The sequence below is a fragment of the Cupressus sempervirens genome, chromosome 7 (assembly GCF_028749045.1).
Source record: "Cupressus sempervirens isolate cs-2001-9-10 chromosome 7, ASM2874904v1, whole genome shotgun sequence".
Lineage (NCBI taxonomy): Eukaryota > Viridiplantae > Streptophyta > Pinopsida > Cupressales > Cupressaceae > Cupressus > Cupressus sempervirens.
In genome coordinates this window covers 39,399,366-39,416,803 of record NC_143124.1, presented here as the reverse complement: position 1 = coordinate 39,416,803, position 17,438 = coordinate 39,399,366, and the positions used below count along the sequence as shown (strand labels likewise).

Here is a 17,438-nt window from a genome sequence, read left to right as displayed (position 1 = left end):
AACAAGCCATAATCAAGTTAAATTGGTCTATTTTTTTATCACCTAGGTTGATTACAAATTCCCCTTTCTCTAGGACTATGAAATGTTGCTCTTCTTCAGTGAGTTGTACCACCATTGAATATTTTTAGAAACTCTGGTCAATGTTGAAACTTTGAATTCTCAGATAGTTGTAGGGATTGTGGTGAATATGTAACACTAATGAATGTTTTTACCAACTCTTTCCATTGTTCAAATGAGGGCATAGAGAGCTATAAATGTTGTCATGCCCTTGTGATCATTAAATTTTTTACTGTGCCCTTATAATATGAAACCAAAAACTGATAAAATTCTAATTAATTGATGAGATCAGTTGCAGAAACCTAACTGATATGTTTTCTTGTGCCATTGTCAAATTCTTACACTTGTTGAGATTCTAAACACTTGCAGTACTATGAATCATGAGACACGATGGAAAACTAGACAAGATTAGAGATTGCACTATGAAACAACTACTGAAATTCATTCATGCTTCTCCATGAGATTTTGAGAAATTCTCTCCACGCACATTTGTTCCCATGTGAGTTCAACATATTGGTGAACTAAGTGTATGAAAAATCATATCCAAAATTCTTTATTAGGGAATATTGCAGTTTACAATTAGATGTCGATCCCGTGAGTTTTTATTGTGTGTTAGTCGATATAATTATATCACAATTTGTACTACACAATATAATTCAATGCGGAGTTATGATGTTAATTGGGGCAGTCTTCAAGGAATCAGGTGGCATGGGGTTGTCAAAGTATGCCAAAGCTTCAAGCGTGGGGCATCCCTCTATGCCTTCCATCATTGTTAACGTGGGTGTTCTAACTCTCTAACTTGCTAAGCACGATCAACACAATGAATCAAAGCTTATCACATATTTTAGTTTCTTTTGACGTCAAGATGCTCCACCCATTTCTCGTGACTTCAAAAAATGTGTGAATAATACACCTCTCATATCTGAAATACATCAATAAACTTGATTAATGCTGCAAAAATTCATTTACATTTAAAAAAATTGAAGGTTGGGAATAATGCAGTGCCTAAATGAGTTTTGTTTAAAAATGTAAAATGTACAAATATAAAATCGTATAATTCTTAAGACGATGACTAAGATAATCTTTGATAAAATGTAGAGATTTCACTTATAATAGCATACACTCTTAATAGATAACCTTATAACTTATTTATCATATTGTAAATTGCATTTTCTTTTTTCTTTTTTTAACCATATCGTGCCAACTCTTTTAAATAGAAGAGTATTCTAATCGTTATAAAGATGCATGAGTATTGATTGTAATGTAATACTTGAATTCTATATAATGTGTGAAATCAAAATATTTGTATGTTCATCATAAATGTAAAGCATTATTCAATGATTTCTTTAAATTTTCATTAATTGAAACCTTACTGTCTTAGAATACCACAACTAGATAGATCATTACATAAATATTGCAAAGTAACCTACCAATGGTAATAAAAAAAGGTAGGAGTTAGATTTTAAATGTAAAATTTGATTTTTGAATTAGATTCAAGGAATGCAAAAATTGGTCTTGGATACTATAACCACGATCCAAATTAAAAGATGGAGAATATAGGAATCACGGATGAATGTATGTGAACCTAGCCTAGTAAATAATCGGAATGCCACAGTATATCATAATTACAAGAAAATATGGAGCTAAAAGGGGACCTTCCCTGGGCTCTTTTCCTTTTCAATAATTAACAGAGAATAATCTTTGATGAGAAATTATATATAGTGTTGTGATAAAATTTACTCAAGACATGACAATAGAAAAGATTATAGTGCTTCAAATCTACTTTCAAAGAACTATTACCTTTTCAAACGATGTATATTAAGGGTTTAAATGAGCATCAAAAAAATACTCATTGTTTGTTTAACATTTATAACATATCATCATCTAATGTACAACCTATAATTTTTTTTTTTTTTTAATATGTCATATATCATTTCAGTGAATAAATATTAAAAAAATATGAAAAATTAATAATACTCCTCTAGTTTTTAAATTAATAAGCAATTATCTTTTGAATGTAAAAATTAGAATCTGGAGTTAGATTTAAGGAATGCAAAATTTGTCCTGAATATTATAGAGATGATCCAAAATAAATGACATAGAATATAAGAAGCATGGACGAATGTATGTGAATGTAGTCTAATAAATAATAGAATGTCATAGTATATCATTAGAACATGGAAATATTGAAACAAATGGGGACATGAGCTGGGCTCTTTTCATTTTGAATAATTAAAAAAGAGTTATCTTAGATGAGAAATTAAATATAGTTATGATAAAGTTATTCAATACATGGCTTCAAATCTACTTTGAAATTCCTAATTTTTTTTTTTCAATGATGTACATTAGGGGTTAAAATGAGAGAACAAAAGATACACTTCTTATATTTGAAATTCCTAACATATCATCTCACGCACAACATGTAATATTATATTATTTTTATTTAAAATACTATTTTAGTGAAAACTTTGTTAGCACCATGTGTTTCATGTCAAACAAATTTATTGCTTTCCTAAGTTAAAATCTTGAAAAAAGGAAAATTAATAATACTCCCCTTTTTTCAAGTTAATAAATACATAGATTAAATACTCTTACTGTATTTAATAATTATTAAATACCCTAAAGAGTTTTACCTTACCTTTTTGGGTTTTGATCTCCTTTATAAGGATGATCTCTCATTGTAAACATGAACTTGAGATAATTCATTTTTTATAGCAATCTACTTTTTTCCTCATCAAGAATGTCTCATCTACGGATCTAGCTATTCAAGCCTCCATAGCCTTTTTTCTCTCTCTCCAGTAAGAGGTGTTTGCATGTAGATGGTTCTTGGGAGCTGTGGGTTTGACCGTTTATCATTTTCAACAACCATGTGAGTTGAAAATCATTTAATAATTATGAAAAGCCATTAAATCTTTTTGAGCAACTAGCAGGCACAAGTCAAGATATCGATGCTTTTTGGGCATCTTTCTTTTAGTGGTAGCTCTCAATGTAATTGTCCCTTTTTGAGCACATTCATCAATCTTCATAATATATATTTCTTAGTCCCTACCTTGAGGATAGGAGACTATAGATTTTAATTAGTTTTCTCCCTATTTGTTGAATCTTGAAAAATGTGCAAGCTTAAAAAAAAATCATTTATCCTATATTTTGAAGCATTTTTTCTATTTAACTAAATTTTATTTTTTTGTTTCTAAATTTTTATTGCTTATGAATTTTTTTCCCAGCAATCTTTTCCATTTTTTGTGCGCAAAATTTAAGAAAAAATAAGCATGAAAAATACAAACATGGCAGTGGAAGTTGAAAAAATAATAGATGTGTCATTCAATGTATCTGCATGTGCCTATCTTCACTCTAATAGGTGACAACATGAGATAACTTGAGTTTGGGAAGTTATCATGAGATTTGAAAAACTAAGTAGCATGGTGATGTTAGATTATGTTGTTGACTCTTGATTAATTATGAAATTCTTCCCTTGGTTCTTATAAATGTATTATATTAAAATCGATATTATTATATCACAAGTGGTATAAAATTTAGCTTCACAAATATCCTAAACCTTGCAATTTTAGGTAGCATGTTGCATAATATCAATCTATATTGGTAAAAGTTTTTGGGAAAAACACTATTTTGGAATTTATTGTGATTAGCATATTGAAGTTCCAATCTATAAATTGTTAAAGCTATTAGTAAATTCTATCTACTAGTGAGTTATAAAATATGTCATATTCATATATAATAAAAATTATGATGAAATTTAGAAGAAGAAAAAAATATTGTCCTGTAATAAACTATGAATTGTAAGATTTTTCAAACAAATTACATGTTGGTAACATGCCATATAAATTGTGGTAACTTTTAAATATAAACAAAAAATAGTTTAATACACCAAAATCTGTCATTGGATTCAATTAGGTGCTATGTGCACTTGATAATCACCTATCGCTCCATCGAAAATCACCAACCCTACAAATGAGCTTATGAATAATTTGAACTCCTAACTATGAAAGAAAAAAATTTACTTATTGATGATAATTTTTTACTTGTAGACAATAGTTTGTTTCATTGATCGCCTTTATAAAATAACCATTCGAACATATTTTTTTCAATTTTGAGTCTTTATCATACATGAACATGCAAACACACATTTTCTAGTATTTTCTAATGTACTATTCACATATTTATTGATATAATACTACTTTTAATCCATAAAAAAGAAATTATATAAATCAAATGATAGTATCACAATAGTATCATTATATATATATTTTTTTATCAAAATAGACAACTAAACGCTAGATACACAATTCATGCAAAAATTGATAGTTTGAAAACAAATCAAAAACCCCATATTAAGATTGTATCTATGTATGTAGAAAACTAATCTATACAAAAGATGTAGTAAATTACATTAAGTTATTAGGAAAGCATTGAAACAAGAGCTCTAGGAGATGCTTTTTGAAAAATCTTACAATTCATAGTTTATTACAGGACAATATTTTCTTCTTCTTCTAAATTTCATCATAATTTTTATTATATATGAATATAACATATTTTATAACTCACTAGTAGATAGAATTTACTAATAGCTTTAACAAGTTATAGATTGGAACTTCAATATGCTAATCACAATAAATTCCAAAATAGTATTTTTTTCCAAAAACTTTTACCAATATAGATTGATATTATGCAACATGCTACCTAAAATTGCAAGGTTTAGGATATTTGTGAAGCTAAATTTTATACCACTTGTGATATAATAATATCGATTTTAATATAATACATTTATAAGAACCAAGGGAAGGATTTCATAATTAATCAAGAGTCAACAACATAATCTAACATCACCATGCTACTTAGTTTTTCAAATCTCATGATAACTTCCCAAACTCAAGTTATCAAAGTTGATAGGTATAATCCAAAAACAATAAGAAGAAAATTATACTCATCAAAAAGAATATTTGTAACTTAAAACACCAAAGTTAGATTTTATTTAATTTAAGATCAGTAGTATATTTCTATATACATTGTAAGATGTTTTTGGATTATGATTAATATATTATTGCACAAATAATTTACTAGCAAAACTAGTACCGACATCTTCAATTATAGTACATATAATATTGGAAAAAATATCACATATGCTCATTAAATTTTTTTATTTTGACTTTTCATTTATATAAAAATCTAATATTATGGATGAGGGTTAAGATAAGAATATAAAATATCGATAAGAAAACCTATTATAGTACCTTACGTATTAGAAGGTGATGTAAGTATTTACAATAAATTTTAATTAAAAGTAATATATTAAACTTATAAATATTGTGGAGAGTTAGTTCACACTTAAATATCTCATAAATCTAATTGAGAGATGATCTCCACATGAAATGTGAAGCAAGATTAATATATTGATTTATCTTTTATGATATTTACACTAACATAAAATCTCCATAGTGCTTACTATTCTCACATGGAATGGAAATGAAGTAGATAGGGTAGAATCTATGTGTAACACAACATTTAATCACTATAAACTTGCTTCAAAATCTTTTAGACTATCGATTTGGCATAAATGTACTTCTCTTAAGAATTGTTTGGGGCAGAATTTCACTTTTTCAAATACTGTACTTCCTTATTATCTATACAACCATCATTATAACCCACAACTATCAAAGGAATTGTAAGCTCAATTTTAGAGACATTTTTAAATCTTTAAACCTAGGTTTAATTTGATTTTGATGTGTTTTCATTCACAGAGAGGGTGGTTTTGGTTTACCTCATTTTATAGAATAAGTCAAACAAGAAACATTCTTCCAATACTACTATAAAACATTTAATTGAAAATTTATATTTGCATATAAGAAAAATATAAAAAATTAAAATTATAAAAGATGCCTAATTTGTTATGGTTGTTTGTGAAAGAAATATAAAAAATGTTCTTATATGTAATGTACTTGAGGAAAATAAATCTTGAGAGTTCCTATAAATAATATTATAAGCTACATATCATTATATAATTATCTAATTATGTGATATCAGGTAAAGGAAATATTTTACTTTCTTTTTATTATTCTGTAAGGATCGTGTACCTATGCATTATGTTGAAATCTATTTTCATTATATATTCTTATATTTTTCATGGAAGTTGTCTTAATTATGCATGATTAAATATAGTTTTGCAAGTTAATAATTTAATAAAATGAGGGTTTGTATATATTTAAATAATAATGGCTTATAAATCTTATCAAATTTTCATATTTGAACTTTTGTAGATGATATTTATACAAAATTCATTTTACATAAAGAATAGAATTTTTAATATAATTAATGGCTTCATCTCATTAAGTACAATGGTAAGTGTTACAAAATTATTTATTATTCAAAACTTCATTAGATAAGTAAATTCAAGATAATTTGAAATTTATACAAAAGTTGCCATTACAGATCATGTGGATAAATAGCCATTCACTTTTGACTCTCTTTACTATTAAATTGGGTGTGCATGCTACAATTTGACACAACTAACCCTTCAAAAATAATTTAATTAATACACAAGAGAATTTTTTAATTCTCATAATTTACTATTATTTTCACAATATCACAATATTATTTTTACAAAGTTCCATTGGAGGTAATGGTGATGACCTAGTTAATCCTACGCCTGACACTCTTTGCCACGTTGTCATCCAGACCGAGCCTCTGTGAATCATTTAAAAAGAAATTCTAATTCTCTTCACACAAACTATTCTCAAGCTATACTTTTTCAATTCCTTTTCCAAGATCTAATGCATGCATGCCTATTGATTAGATGTACATATTTTCAAAATAACATCGACCCATTTGAGTTTGAGATAGAAAAGGTAAAAGGACCTTAAACAACCCTCATTCCATGAGAACAAGATTTGCAAGCTCTTACATAAAAAAATTTCGAATTATGTGTATACAAATGAGCATTATTTATATTTTTTTAAAAATATTGTAGTCCACTACAACAACACAAAATAAATGTAGTGAAATTCTTATGATCATTTTTGTTTTCTTTATAAAACCCCATTGTGTTGGCACTCTTTACTAATTTCACGTATTGGTTAAATGTATTTTGAAAACTTAGAACTATCCTCACATAGTCGTACACTATATGCACTTAAGATGCTCAATGTTTAGAAAAGAGGTTCTAGAAAAGGGAATGAATGTCAAGCACTTTTTATGTAGATATGAACGGAAATATAGGGGGTCCCTGCATGTGCATGGATTCATATGGATCGAAGGAGCACCTGATGTGGATAAAATTGACTGGTCAAATGAGGAGGAAAGAAGAAGCCATAAAAGATATTTTTCATTCCATTGTTCATGTATGGAACCCTAGAAATTATCCTCATCAACAAAATATACATGCACATTAATAAATATTTATATATATTCATGTAATGTGACATTAATTAATGTACTTATTTTTTTCTTACCTTGAGTTGTAGGCATTCGTCAATTTTCAACAACATATATGCCTTAAAAACACAAGACAACTTGCAAAGGTGGATTTGGACCGTGACTATGAAGAAATGTTAAATTGTGCGAAGTGATACACAATTTCTAAGGAGGGTGGATGCCTAAGAATAAAAGGGAAAGATGGTTTGCAAGTAATTATTTCATCCCAATGAATATTTAAAAAATATATATAATTACTACAAAATGATGGGGCTAAATATAAAATTTCTTACACTGGAGAAAGTTGTCTTGATAATGAAGAAAATGATTCATCGGATCACAGGGCTTCCGATGTTGGCCAAGGCAAGAACCACCAATGCCCTGAATCGGGTGGAACTGTAAAAGAAAACCCTTGCTAAGTGGGATGGAAGGGGTATGAAGATTAGTTGTGTTACTGATATAGAGTTAAAATTTGAAATTCATGTAATTGCACACAAGATATATAGCTCCAGTTGACTCAATAATGTATAATGTGGAGTAGTGGATCTCAGTTACGGGGTGGTGAAGAATGACATGTCCTTCGACCCTACCAAGTTGGTGTTGAAATTGAAGACAATGAACATGTTTAGAGAAATACTACAGAATATGAATGGGAGATTATATCTAGGTTGCACCAGGGTCAAAATATACGATGCTCAGAAATAGACATGTTCGGGAGAAGAGACATTGATAGACAAACAAATTGGTCTGTTGATTATCAAGAAGAAGAGTACACTACCAGAGCAATCAATTTCATAAGTAACATGAAGAATCATGGGTGTCTTGTCTATGATGAAATTCCTCGATGCATAAACTACATGACCTTTGGTGAGAAACAAAAAAGGCAGTCAACATGACATGACACACTACCACAGTAATCAAAATGAAGAACTATTGTTTATGATAATTCAAGGCACATCAAGAACAGGAAAGTCATATTTAATTGGTTCCATTAGTCAATCTCTTCAAAATGCGGTAATGCCCTCCCATTCTCCCCTTCTATTACTTTTCCTAATAGGAGTTGCAACATTCAATACAAGAGCTTCTACAATTGATTCAAAATAGAAGGTAACAGTAAGAGATTGTTCTCAACTAGAAGGAGCAAGGCTCACAAGTTTTTGAGAAGAAATTCCACATTTAAAATATATTTTGATTGATGAAATGAGATTCATTGGTCAAAAAATGTTGGAAAATATAGATTTATGACTGCGACAAGCATTCCCACAATCTGCACACATAAGCTTTGGAGGTAAATATTCCATTTCTACATCATGAATATCTTACTCATGTGAAATATACATTATTTGAATCAAATACATGAATAAATACATAGTTTTTAAAATATATTTTTTCCTCAATTGTATTTCAGGTGCATCTATAATATCGGTGGGAGATTTTGGCCAGCTACCTCCTATCAATGATAGAGCAGCATATGACAGTAATAAACAGGAAAAGTTTCTAGGTCAGGAATTCAAGACCCTGGTCACACTAGATAAGATATTCAGACAAGATGGGGAAGATATTGAGCGACAAAGATTTTGACAACTTTTGATGAATCTAAGAGATGGAAACTCACAAATTGATGATTTGAGGTTGCTGGTGTCAAGGGTCCCTATCAACATAGATGTCGCAACAATTGTTTAATTTGATAATGTTTTTCATTTGTTCTCAAAAAATGAAAATGTTCATGCTCGTAATAAAAAAAATGCTACATTCATTGAAGCATCCGATTGCACCTTGTGTTGCATCGAAAGTAGCTTCTATCAATCCAATAGATTACTGTTAAAATGATGAGCTTGATTTGGAGTTGTTAATCTGTAACGATTGAAGGGTCATGCTAACTTCAAATCTATGGATAGAGGTAGGTCCTATAAATGGGGCTCTTGGATACATTCAAAAAAATATCTACAAGAAAGGAAATGCTCTGCTTAAGCCTCCAGCATATGTGATGGTTGAGTTTGATGGTTATTCAGGACTACCATTCGAAGATCATAATCCAAAGATAATTCCAATACCACGAATACAAAATGGTACAACAGTTCAATTTCCATTGAGGTTGGCATGGGCATTGACCATTCACAAATCTCAGGGATTGACTCTTCCCAAAGCGACAATTGATGTAGGATCAAGAGAAAGAGCAGGGATTGACATTTGTGGTAGTTTCACATGTAAAATATCTCTAGTGTTTGAGAATGATGCCTCCTTTTACGTATGATCATTATGAGAAAATGAAAAAGGGTAGACAAATTTCAAGCGCAAAGATGAAGAAAATAGACCTAAGTGCCTTGAAGATAGTTGACGTGATATGTTATTCTTAAATGTTATGTCCATAAAAGTCTTTTTGGACACATTAGTATTTTGTTTGTAACACTCCCTACTATATTCCATGTTTTAAAAAAGTCTCTATTATACAATGAAAAATGATATAAATAACTTTCTTGATTTTAATTTATTCTATTTTGAGAAACCCAAACTCTTTTTGTGATATTTAATTTTTATAGATCTTAATTAATTGTAGTGATGTATTAAGTAATAATTATATCTTAACTAATTGTAGTGATTTTTTAAGTAATAATTGTAGATTGATTCATTGAGTAATATCAGTTTATGTTTACAATTTATATTTACTTTTGCTACAATGTTTCTTAATGTTCGATGATAATATTATGGACAACTTTTTTTTAATTTAAACTATTAAATTAAAATATTCATTACAAAATTTCAAAGAAAAAACCAATGAATATAATTTACTTATTCTAATTATCCTCCAATATTAATTTTCTTTTGTTTCATATTTTTAAAATTAGTGAACTTAAATTTTTCAAATATGGTACAATAAAATAATAATATTATTAAAAATAAAATATATTTCTATTGACTTTATTTGGTCTATATTTAAGTATAAGTGCTAAATTTGATTTGTGTGTTCCATATTTGATTGTATCTTATAACGGTTTTATATATATTTATGTTGATAATTGTTTAAAAGTTTGTAGCATATCATTTGAGCTATGGATTTTCTATTGGAGCATCAAATATCATTGTTACGAGTCGTGCTGCTTCTGTGACCTCAAATAATTTCTGTGAGATCGATTTAGATAAATGTAAAAGAATAATCCAGAAATCGTGCTCACACCTAATCAAAGCCTTGGAGAATGGTTCATTGTTAATTGATAGTGTTGATGAACTAGAAATAACGGAAATGGTGGATGTTGCAAAAGTTATTTATGACACATTTGCAAAAACGGATGCATTTCTAGAAATGATGAAAGAACTCTACCGTGATCATTGCTCTAATAAAGGTCGCAACACCATCCTTATCATTGAGGAATATGTGATGCAGCTGCATCATCATGGAGAAATGTTCTTTCTTTAGTTTCTTCTCATATTTCCTATACTCCATCTAAATACTTCTACTTGGGCTTATATTTCCTATTTCATCTATGTAAGTTTTATGAACAACAACATGAATAAGTTATTTTCACTGTTCAAGTCATGGACACATATTTTTCATTTTCATCTATTTGAGCTTTGTGAACAACAATATTATGTATCAAATTTATGCTCTCATTGATTGATATGTTACATGCTATATTATCTATGCACAATCATCAAAACTAATAATAAAATGTATAAAATTGAGCTATTTGTATGCATAATCATCAAATTTTATACCAATAAATATAAAATTTGATACTGACCCTTTAAAAAATTGACTTTTTAATTAAGTCGTTCAAAATTAATTATCCAAATGCATTATGCAAAATTTTATTTTAATATTTATTAATAATTAAAATGATTTATTCTAATAATTAATTAAAGTGAAAAAAGAGAGAGTATATATTTAAACAAATAAAGTTATTAATTGTGTGCTGCTACTAGCTTATATATATAAAGGGAGAGTTATCCTTCTTGAAGCGCCTGTTTTGATAATCTAACTACAATAGATAACTCTCTACTTATATACATAAACTAGTTTATATAACAAAACTCTTAATTAATTTCACTTCAACGAAAATTCTATGATTCTAATCATGCATAAAGTTTGATTTTAATAAATCATCTACCCATATATTTTCCCTATATTACAGCCATTGCCATCGCCTTCCACATCAATCATATGAAGTTGCCATCGCCTTCCACATCATATGAAGTTCCGAATATAGAACATCTTATTAGTTATCATTGCATGCATGAAGTTCCCAATTTAGAACATCTTATTAGTTATCTTTGCATGTGACGTCTATATGACATCCTCGCATCCTTAGTTGACAGCGTATCTTATTTTGTCCCGAGAGAAAAAGAACCGTGAGAGCGTGGGAAGCTTGGTAACAACAGGAGTCGATATTTATTCTTCAATCCCCGTGCAAATTACGGAACACAAATATGTGACTTTTGAATGTGAAACTGAAATTGACCGAAACGACAAACATTTTCAAACGTTTGGTCGGAAATCTTTACAAACATTCACCTATTGATGTGGTGAATACGAGCGTGTGAGAAAATCATGAAATATGGTGACAGCTCAAGTACATCCTTGAAACTTTCACTTCTTATATCTGTGTTTTTCAAAGAGATTTTGAGAATTATATCTACTCAGGAAAAAGTTGGAATAAACATGCGAAGACACATTCAACAAGTGCTTTATCACATTAGTTAAGAAAATCAATAGTTGCTAGTCATGTGCATTACGACCGTAATAATCGCACTGTATTAACGTGCATACAACAACATTTTCAACGGTTCGCAAACAGAAACAGAAACAGACTTCACAGACGCTCGTTGTCTATATAAGAGAGCCCAATGCCATAGCATTTCATACAACCATTGCGAGTTTCATCTTCTTATCGAAAATGGCCTCCAGTGAAGCCTTAAAGCCATTGCTTCTTTTGTTTGCTTCCTTTCTATTCATGTTAGCAATGACGGAATCAATAAGAACTCCTTTCAACACGACCAAGGCTGACAATAGCGTTAAATATCATGTTGAGAAGCCGGAGCTTGTTGTTCAAATGGTGCAAAGGTAATAAGCATGTTGTCTTTGAGAGGGTCTAGAAAGTTTAGAGAATTTAATTAAATAGCTCATCACATTCAATACATTGATATGCAATGCATATGACTGTGTGTGTCAATCATTCTCTACTTATTCTTATGCTCTTGCTTGGTGCTTGCCTTACCGTAATACCTATAATACCATTCTTGTGACAGTAGTTGGTACGCAGCTGTCAATAGCTATAGATGAAAATTCTATTCCCCATATCATTAGCTGTTAACGATTGTCTTTGTTCAGATACATTAATTCTAAGATGAACATGATACTGCAGAAAGGTTATCTAAGTCAGTTCAATTAAGAAGGCTTCGACGTTCTAGCGTTGTTTTATTGCCAGCATATATCGACAGTTGCATACAGTTGAGTTGAGATTATTTAACAATTTAAAGAACTGCTGCGCAGGAGTTTAAATAGTTCGAGAAGAAAGCTGAGCTCGTGCGGAACAGGGAACCCAATTGACGACTGTTGGCGCTGTGATTCCGATTGGGTTAACAACAGAAAGAGACTGGCTGACTGCGCAATTGGATTTGGCAAAAACGCCATTGGAGGTAAGAACGGGCGGTTTTATGTCGTTACCGATCCCAGTGACGATGACCCCGTCAATCCTAAGCCTGGCACTCTGCGCCACGCTGTCATCCAAACCGAGCCTCTCTGGATTATTTTTCAAAGAGACATGCTGATTCAGCTAAAGGAGGAGCTGATCATGAACAGCTACAAGACTATTGACGGCAGAGGAGCGAATGTTCATATAGCAAATGGAGCTTGCATTACAATACAGTACGTGAATAACATCATTATTCATGGAATTCATATCCATGACTGCAAACCTACGGGAAATACAAATGTGAGGAGCTCGCCCACACATTATGGGTATAGAACTATGAGTGATGGAGATGGGATTAACATCTTTGGATCAACCGCAATTTGGGTCGACCACTGTTCATTGTCAAGATGTACAGATGGACTGATCGATGCCATCATGGGCTCCACTGCTATCACAATTTCAAACAACTTTTTCACTCACCATGACAAGGTGCTCAAAACTGCCGGTTTATTTAGTCTGCCATTAATTTAGCTTTTCTTTTAAAAAGGTTTCATGATTATATTTATGGGCATGCTTTAAAAAGTTACTAGAAGCCTATTAGGAGACACATAAAGAGTATTGGTATTTATGGGCATATTCGTTTTCTGTAGGTGATGCTCCTTGGACATAGCGACGCGCATACCGAAGACGTCAAAATGCAAGTAACAGTTGCATTCAACCATTTTGGAGAAGGACTTGTTCAGCGTATGCCCAGGTATAGAATTCCGTATCAATCCTTGCATGAGGAACACAAGACATTAGCTCACTCAAGTTTATTTCTTTAATTTTCATTTCACTATAAGATGTATACGTTGTGATGCAGGTGTCGACATGGAAATTTCCATGTGGTGAACAATGATTACACTCACTGGGAAATGTACGCCATTGGCGGAAGTGCGAACCCCACCATTAACAGTGAAGGAAACAGATTCCTAGCCCCTGACAATCGATTCCACAAGGAGGTAAAAGTCCATTTGCAACTGATGTCTCATATATGTTCTTTGGTGTTCAATGGATGTAGAATAAGTATGGTAATGGGAAATGTGCAGGTGACAAAGCACCAAGATTCAACAGAAGGGAATTGGAGATCACTGGGAGATCTGATGTTGAATGGGGCATTCTTTACAGCATCAGGAGCTAGAGCATCTTCAAGCTATGCAAAGGCTTCGAGTATGGCGGCAAGACCGTCATCTGTTGTGGGCTCAATCACTGCAGCTTCAGGTGTTCTCAACTGTAGAAAGGGCTCGAGCTGTTAGACCAAAACATATGCATTATAGACAAATTGTTAGGAATCCCTTAATTCTATAGCTTGCCAAGCATGAGAGGACGGAGCGAGGCATGTTAGTTATTTTAGTTTTGTTTTTGGAGAGTCTCGAGTCATCTTTTAATAAATTTGAATATATCAGTAATGTTATTCTCAAAATTGAAGAATTGTCGTGGAACGTCAAGCCAATAACATTTATATTTATATTATCTTGATTGTCACTGAATTTCAATGTATTTCTTGAGTATGCCTTATAAGAAGTGCAATATAAAGATTGAGATTAGCTCAATTTGTGTTCACAGATTAGATTGAGGTTCATATAGATTGATTTTGACATGCTATTTATTCACACCAAATATTACTCAAAGAAGTATCAATAGTTTCTCTGTATTCTTAAAAAAAATCATTTATTATAGAAAATTGATTTAGTTTTATTCACATAACATCTAGGGCCTCAAATATTATGCTTGGTAAAAATGGAATAGAGTGAAAATGATCCTACAAATAAATCTCATTGCTAAATTTCTTCCAAATAAGACAATCTATTTATACAAAGATTGGTATGTTGCACTCTATGATATAAAAGGTGTCAACAAAAAATAAGTACAGGCTATATTTGATTAAAAAAAAAAATTCCCACACAATGCTACGAACAAACTCTTCATTTTTCTTTTGTTGGGTGTCACTTGAATTAAAAGTAGGACATCATGAGTTTGACAATCATCTTTTTCAAAAGTTCTCTCAAATGATTGAATAATTATTTGTTGTTAAATATTTATTTCTTCTTCTAAATAAATAGGAGCTATTAGGGTATGGTTATTGCTCTACATATCTGGAAATTATTTTGCTTTGCTAGTTGCATTGATATGAATTTTTTGTTTTTAAAGAAAAAATTGTGAACCATCTCAAAAATAAGACTATCATTGGTGAAACTATTTTGAATCGTAAATGTTTAAAGATTGATGAAAGAGCATCTTGGCTTGGTCAAAATAATGCTCTATAGATTTTCTCAGCAATCCTTGTGGTTCTTCTTAGTATTGATTTGAATAGTTGGGTTGGTGAAGTGTTCGTGTCTTCATTCACGAGGTTCACTTGGTTTATATGATTTTCTTTTATGTTCACCGAGTGACTTTTGTGATTGTTTTTTGTGCATTAAAAAGTAGACAAGGTAAAGGCGGCTGACCCCAGGTTACAATAGGTTGGAGACAAGCTAGTAGTCCTTCTCCAATAGTTCATCCTATACCTTTTATTATCATAAAAACAATCCATCTTCACAAAAAATGATCATAGTCCAGTAGGGTTTTAAACCAACCATTCTCTAGGAAGCTATAGAGAGAGCGAGTGACATCATTTTCCTTTCTCTTGTCCTTATCCTCATTTTCAACTCATAGAAGATACAATTTTGTGGCCATCGAATAGATCATCTTAGTGGTATACTCAGAAATGGCCTTGAATTTCCTGTGTAGGGTCTCTTGGTTATCAAAAATCTCTAAAGGGACTTCTATAGCCTATTCATCCTATCATTAATTTCATCTCTTTCACGTGGGGGCCGCTCTACCTTCCCCCCACCCCTCTTTGCATTCCTTATAGGGTAAGTGATATCACCACCCAAGCTCATTTCTGGGGAAGGCATCCCTTAAAAGGTATTAGAAACATGGGAAGGGCTAGGGTTACCCTTATTCTTAGAGCCATAGGTAGTGCGTGTCATTTCCATTTTCCTCTTGCTTGTAGGTTTAGCCTCCGTCCTCATGGATTTAGACCTAACATCATGAATATGCATTGGTGCTTCCTTAGAATAGAAGAATTTCTACATGCCCACCTCATTTGAAACACTCGATTGTTTATACTAGATCATTCCTTTGAGAGATAGGCCTCCCACATTTGATATGAGTTCCTACATCACTACAACATTTGGGGACAAATTGCGATGACAATTTGTGATGGCGGTGTAATCTGTGTTGTTTTTCATGTCTCTTTTTTTTCGCAATTCTCCTCGATGACATTGCAATACCAATATTGGCATCGCACTTGCGACACCCCTACGAGCATAAGCAAAAAAAAAATCATGACATAAATAACTTTCCATTTGTTTTGGTTATGGAGAGATGCACGCGAAAGAGGTGGAGAGCTCCAAATGAGGGTGCATAGTTGTGAATGTTGTCATGCCCTTGTGATTGGTGCATTTTGTTGTTGTGTCCTTGTGATCTTTACATTTCATTACCATGCCCTTTCTTTGCGATTTCATTGTCATTATTTGCCCTTTCTCTGCAATTTCATTTTCGTGTCATGCCCTTTCTCTGCAGTTTCGTTGTCATGTCATGCCCTTGCGATCTACATGCCCTTGCTCTGTGATTTTCTTCAAGGGGTGAGAAGAGGTACATATGCAAAATGTTTTTTCTCTTTTCCTTGTAAACGTGTATGTCTTTATATTTCCTTCTAAACATGTATTTGTTTATATAGTTAGAGGGATCTCTTTTAAGGTGGTTATTACATATTATCTCACAATAGAAAAAAAGGGCCAACTACATACATATTCCACAATCCAAATAATAAAACAATGAAAGTCACTCAACCTGTGCTAAGTGAATTATCTCAAGATCCTAAACAAAAATATTGTAAACCATGAAAAATGGGTAGAGTTCACAAGAAATTTTATAAAAATATATAATAGCAGATGTTTCTAGAGAGAAACAAGCCAAAACCCAGTTAAATTTGTGTAGTTGTTGATTACAAATTCATGTAGAACTCTCATCAGATTAGGTAAACATTCCAAAATCTAGATATTAAATCAATAACACTCACTCAACCCTGCTAAGTGACATACCCCAAGATCTTGCATATAAATAATCCAAACCACAAAAAGTGGGTAGAGTTCATAGGAAATTTTACAAAAATATATCATAGAATATATTTTTAGAAAGAAACAAGCCATAATCAAGTTAAATTGGTCTATTTTTTTATCACCTAGGTTGATTACAAATTCCCCTTTCTCTAGGACTATGAAATGTTGCTCTTCTTCAGTG

General features: G+C 31.3%; 1 protein-coding gene across 1 annotated transcript; it reads left to right on the top strand.

The window, feature by feature from the left end:
• Window positions 1-12,374: 12,374 nt before the first annotated feature.
• Window positions 12,375-14,407, top strand: LOC149545344 (putative pectate lyase 18). The gene is made up of 5 exons (XM_089793948.1): window positions 12,375-12,541; window positions 12,971-13,601; window positions 13,763-13,866; window positions 13,975-14,113; window positions 14,201-14,407. Exons 1-5 carry the CDS (start codon window positions 12,375-12,377, stop codon window positions 14,405-14,407), a joined length of 1,248 nt encoding a protein of 415 aa, XP_089650074.1.
• The last annotated feature ends 3,031 nt before the right edge of the window (window positions 14,408-17,438 follow it).

What these genes read in the sequence shown, in the direction of transcription:
- LOC149545344 (XM_089793948.1), top strand. Translation starts at nt 12,375, where the DNA reads ATGGCCTCCAGTGAAGCCTTAAAGCCATTGCTTCTTTTGTTTGCTTCC. An exon ending in GTTGTTCAAATGGTGCAAAG is followed by an intron (nt 12,542 to 12,970) that starts GTAATAAGCATG and finishes ACTGCTGCGCAG; the next exon opens with GAGTTTAAATAGTTCGAGAA. An exon ending in TTTTCACTCACCATGACAAG is followed by an intron (nt 13,602 to 13,762) that starts GTGCTCAAAACT and finishes CGTTTTCTGTAG; the next exon opens with GTGATGCTCCTTGGACATAG.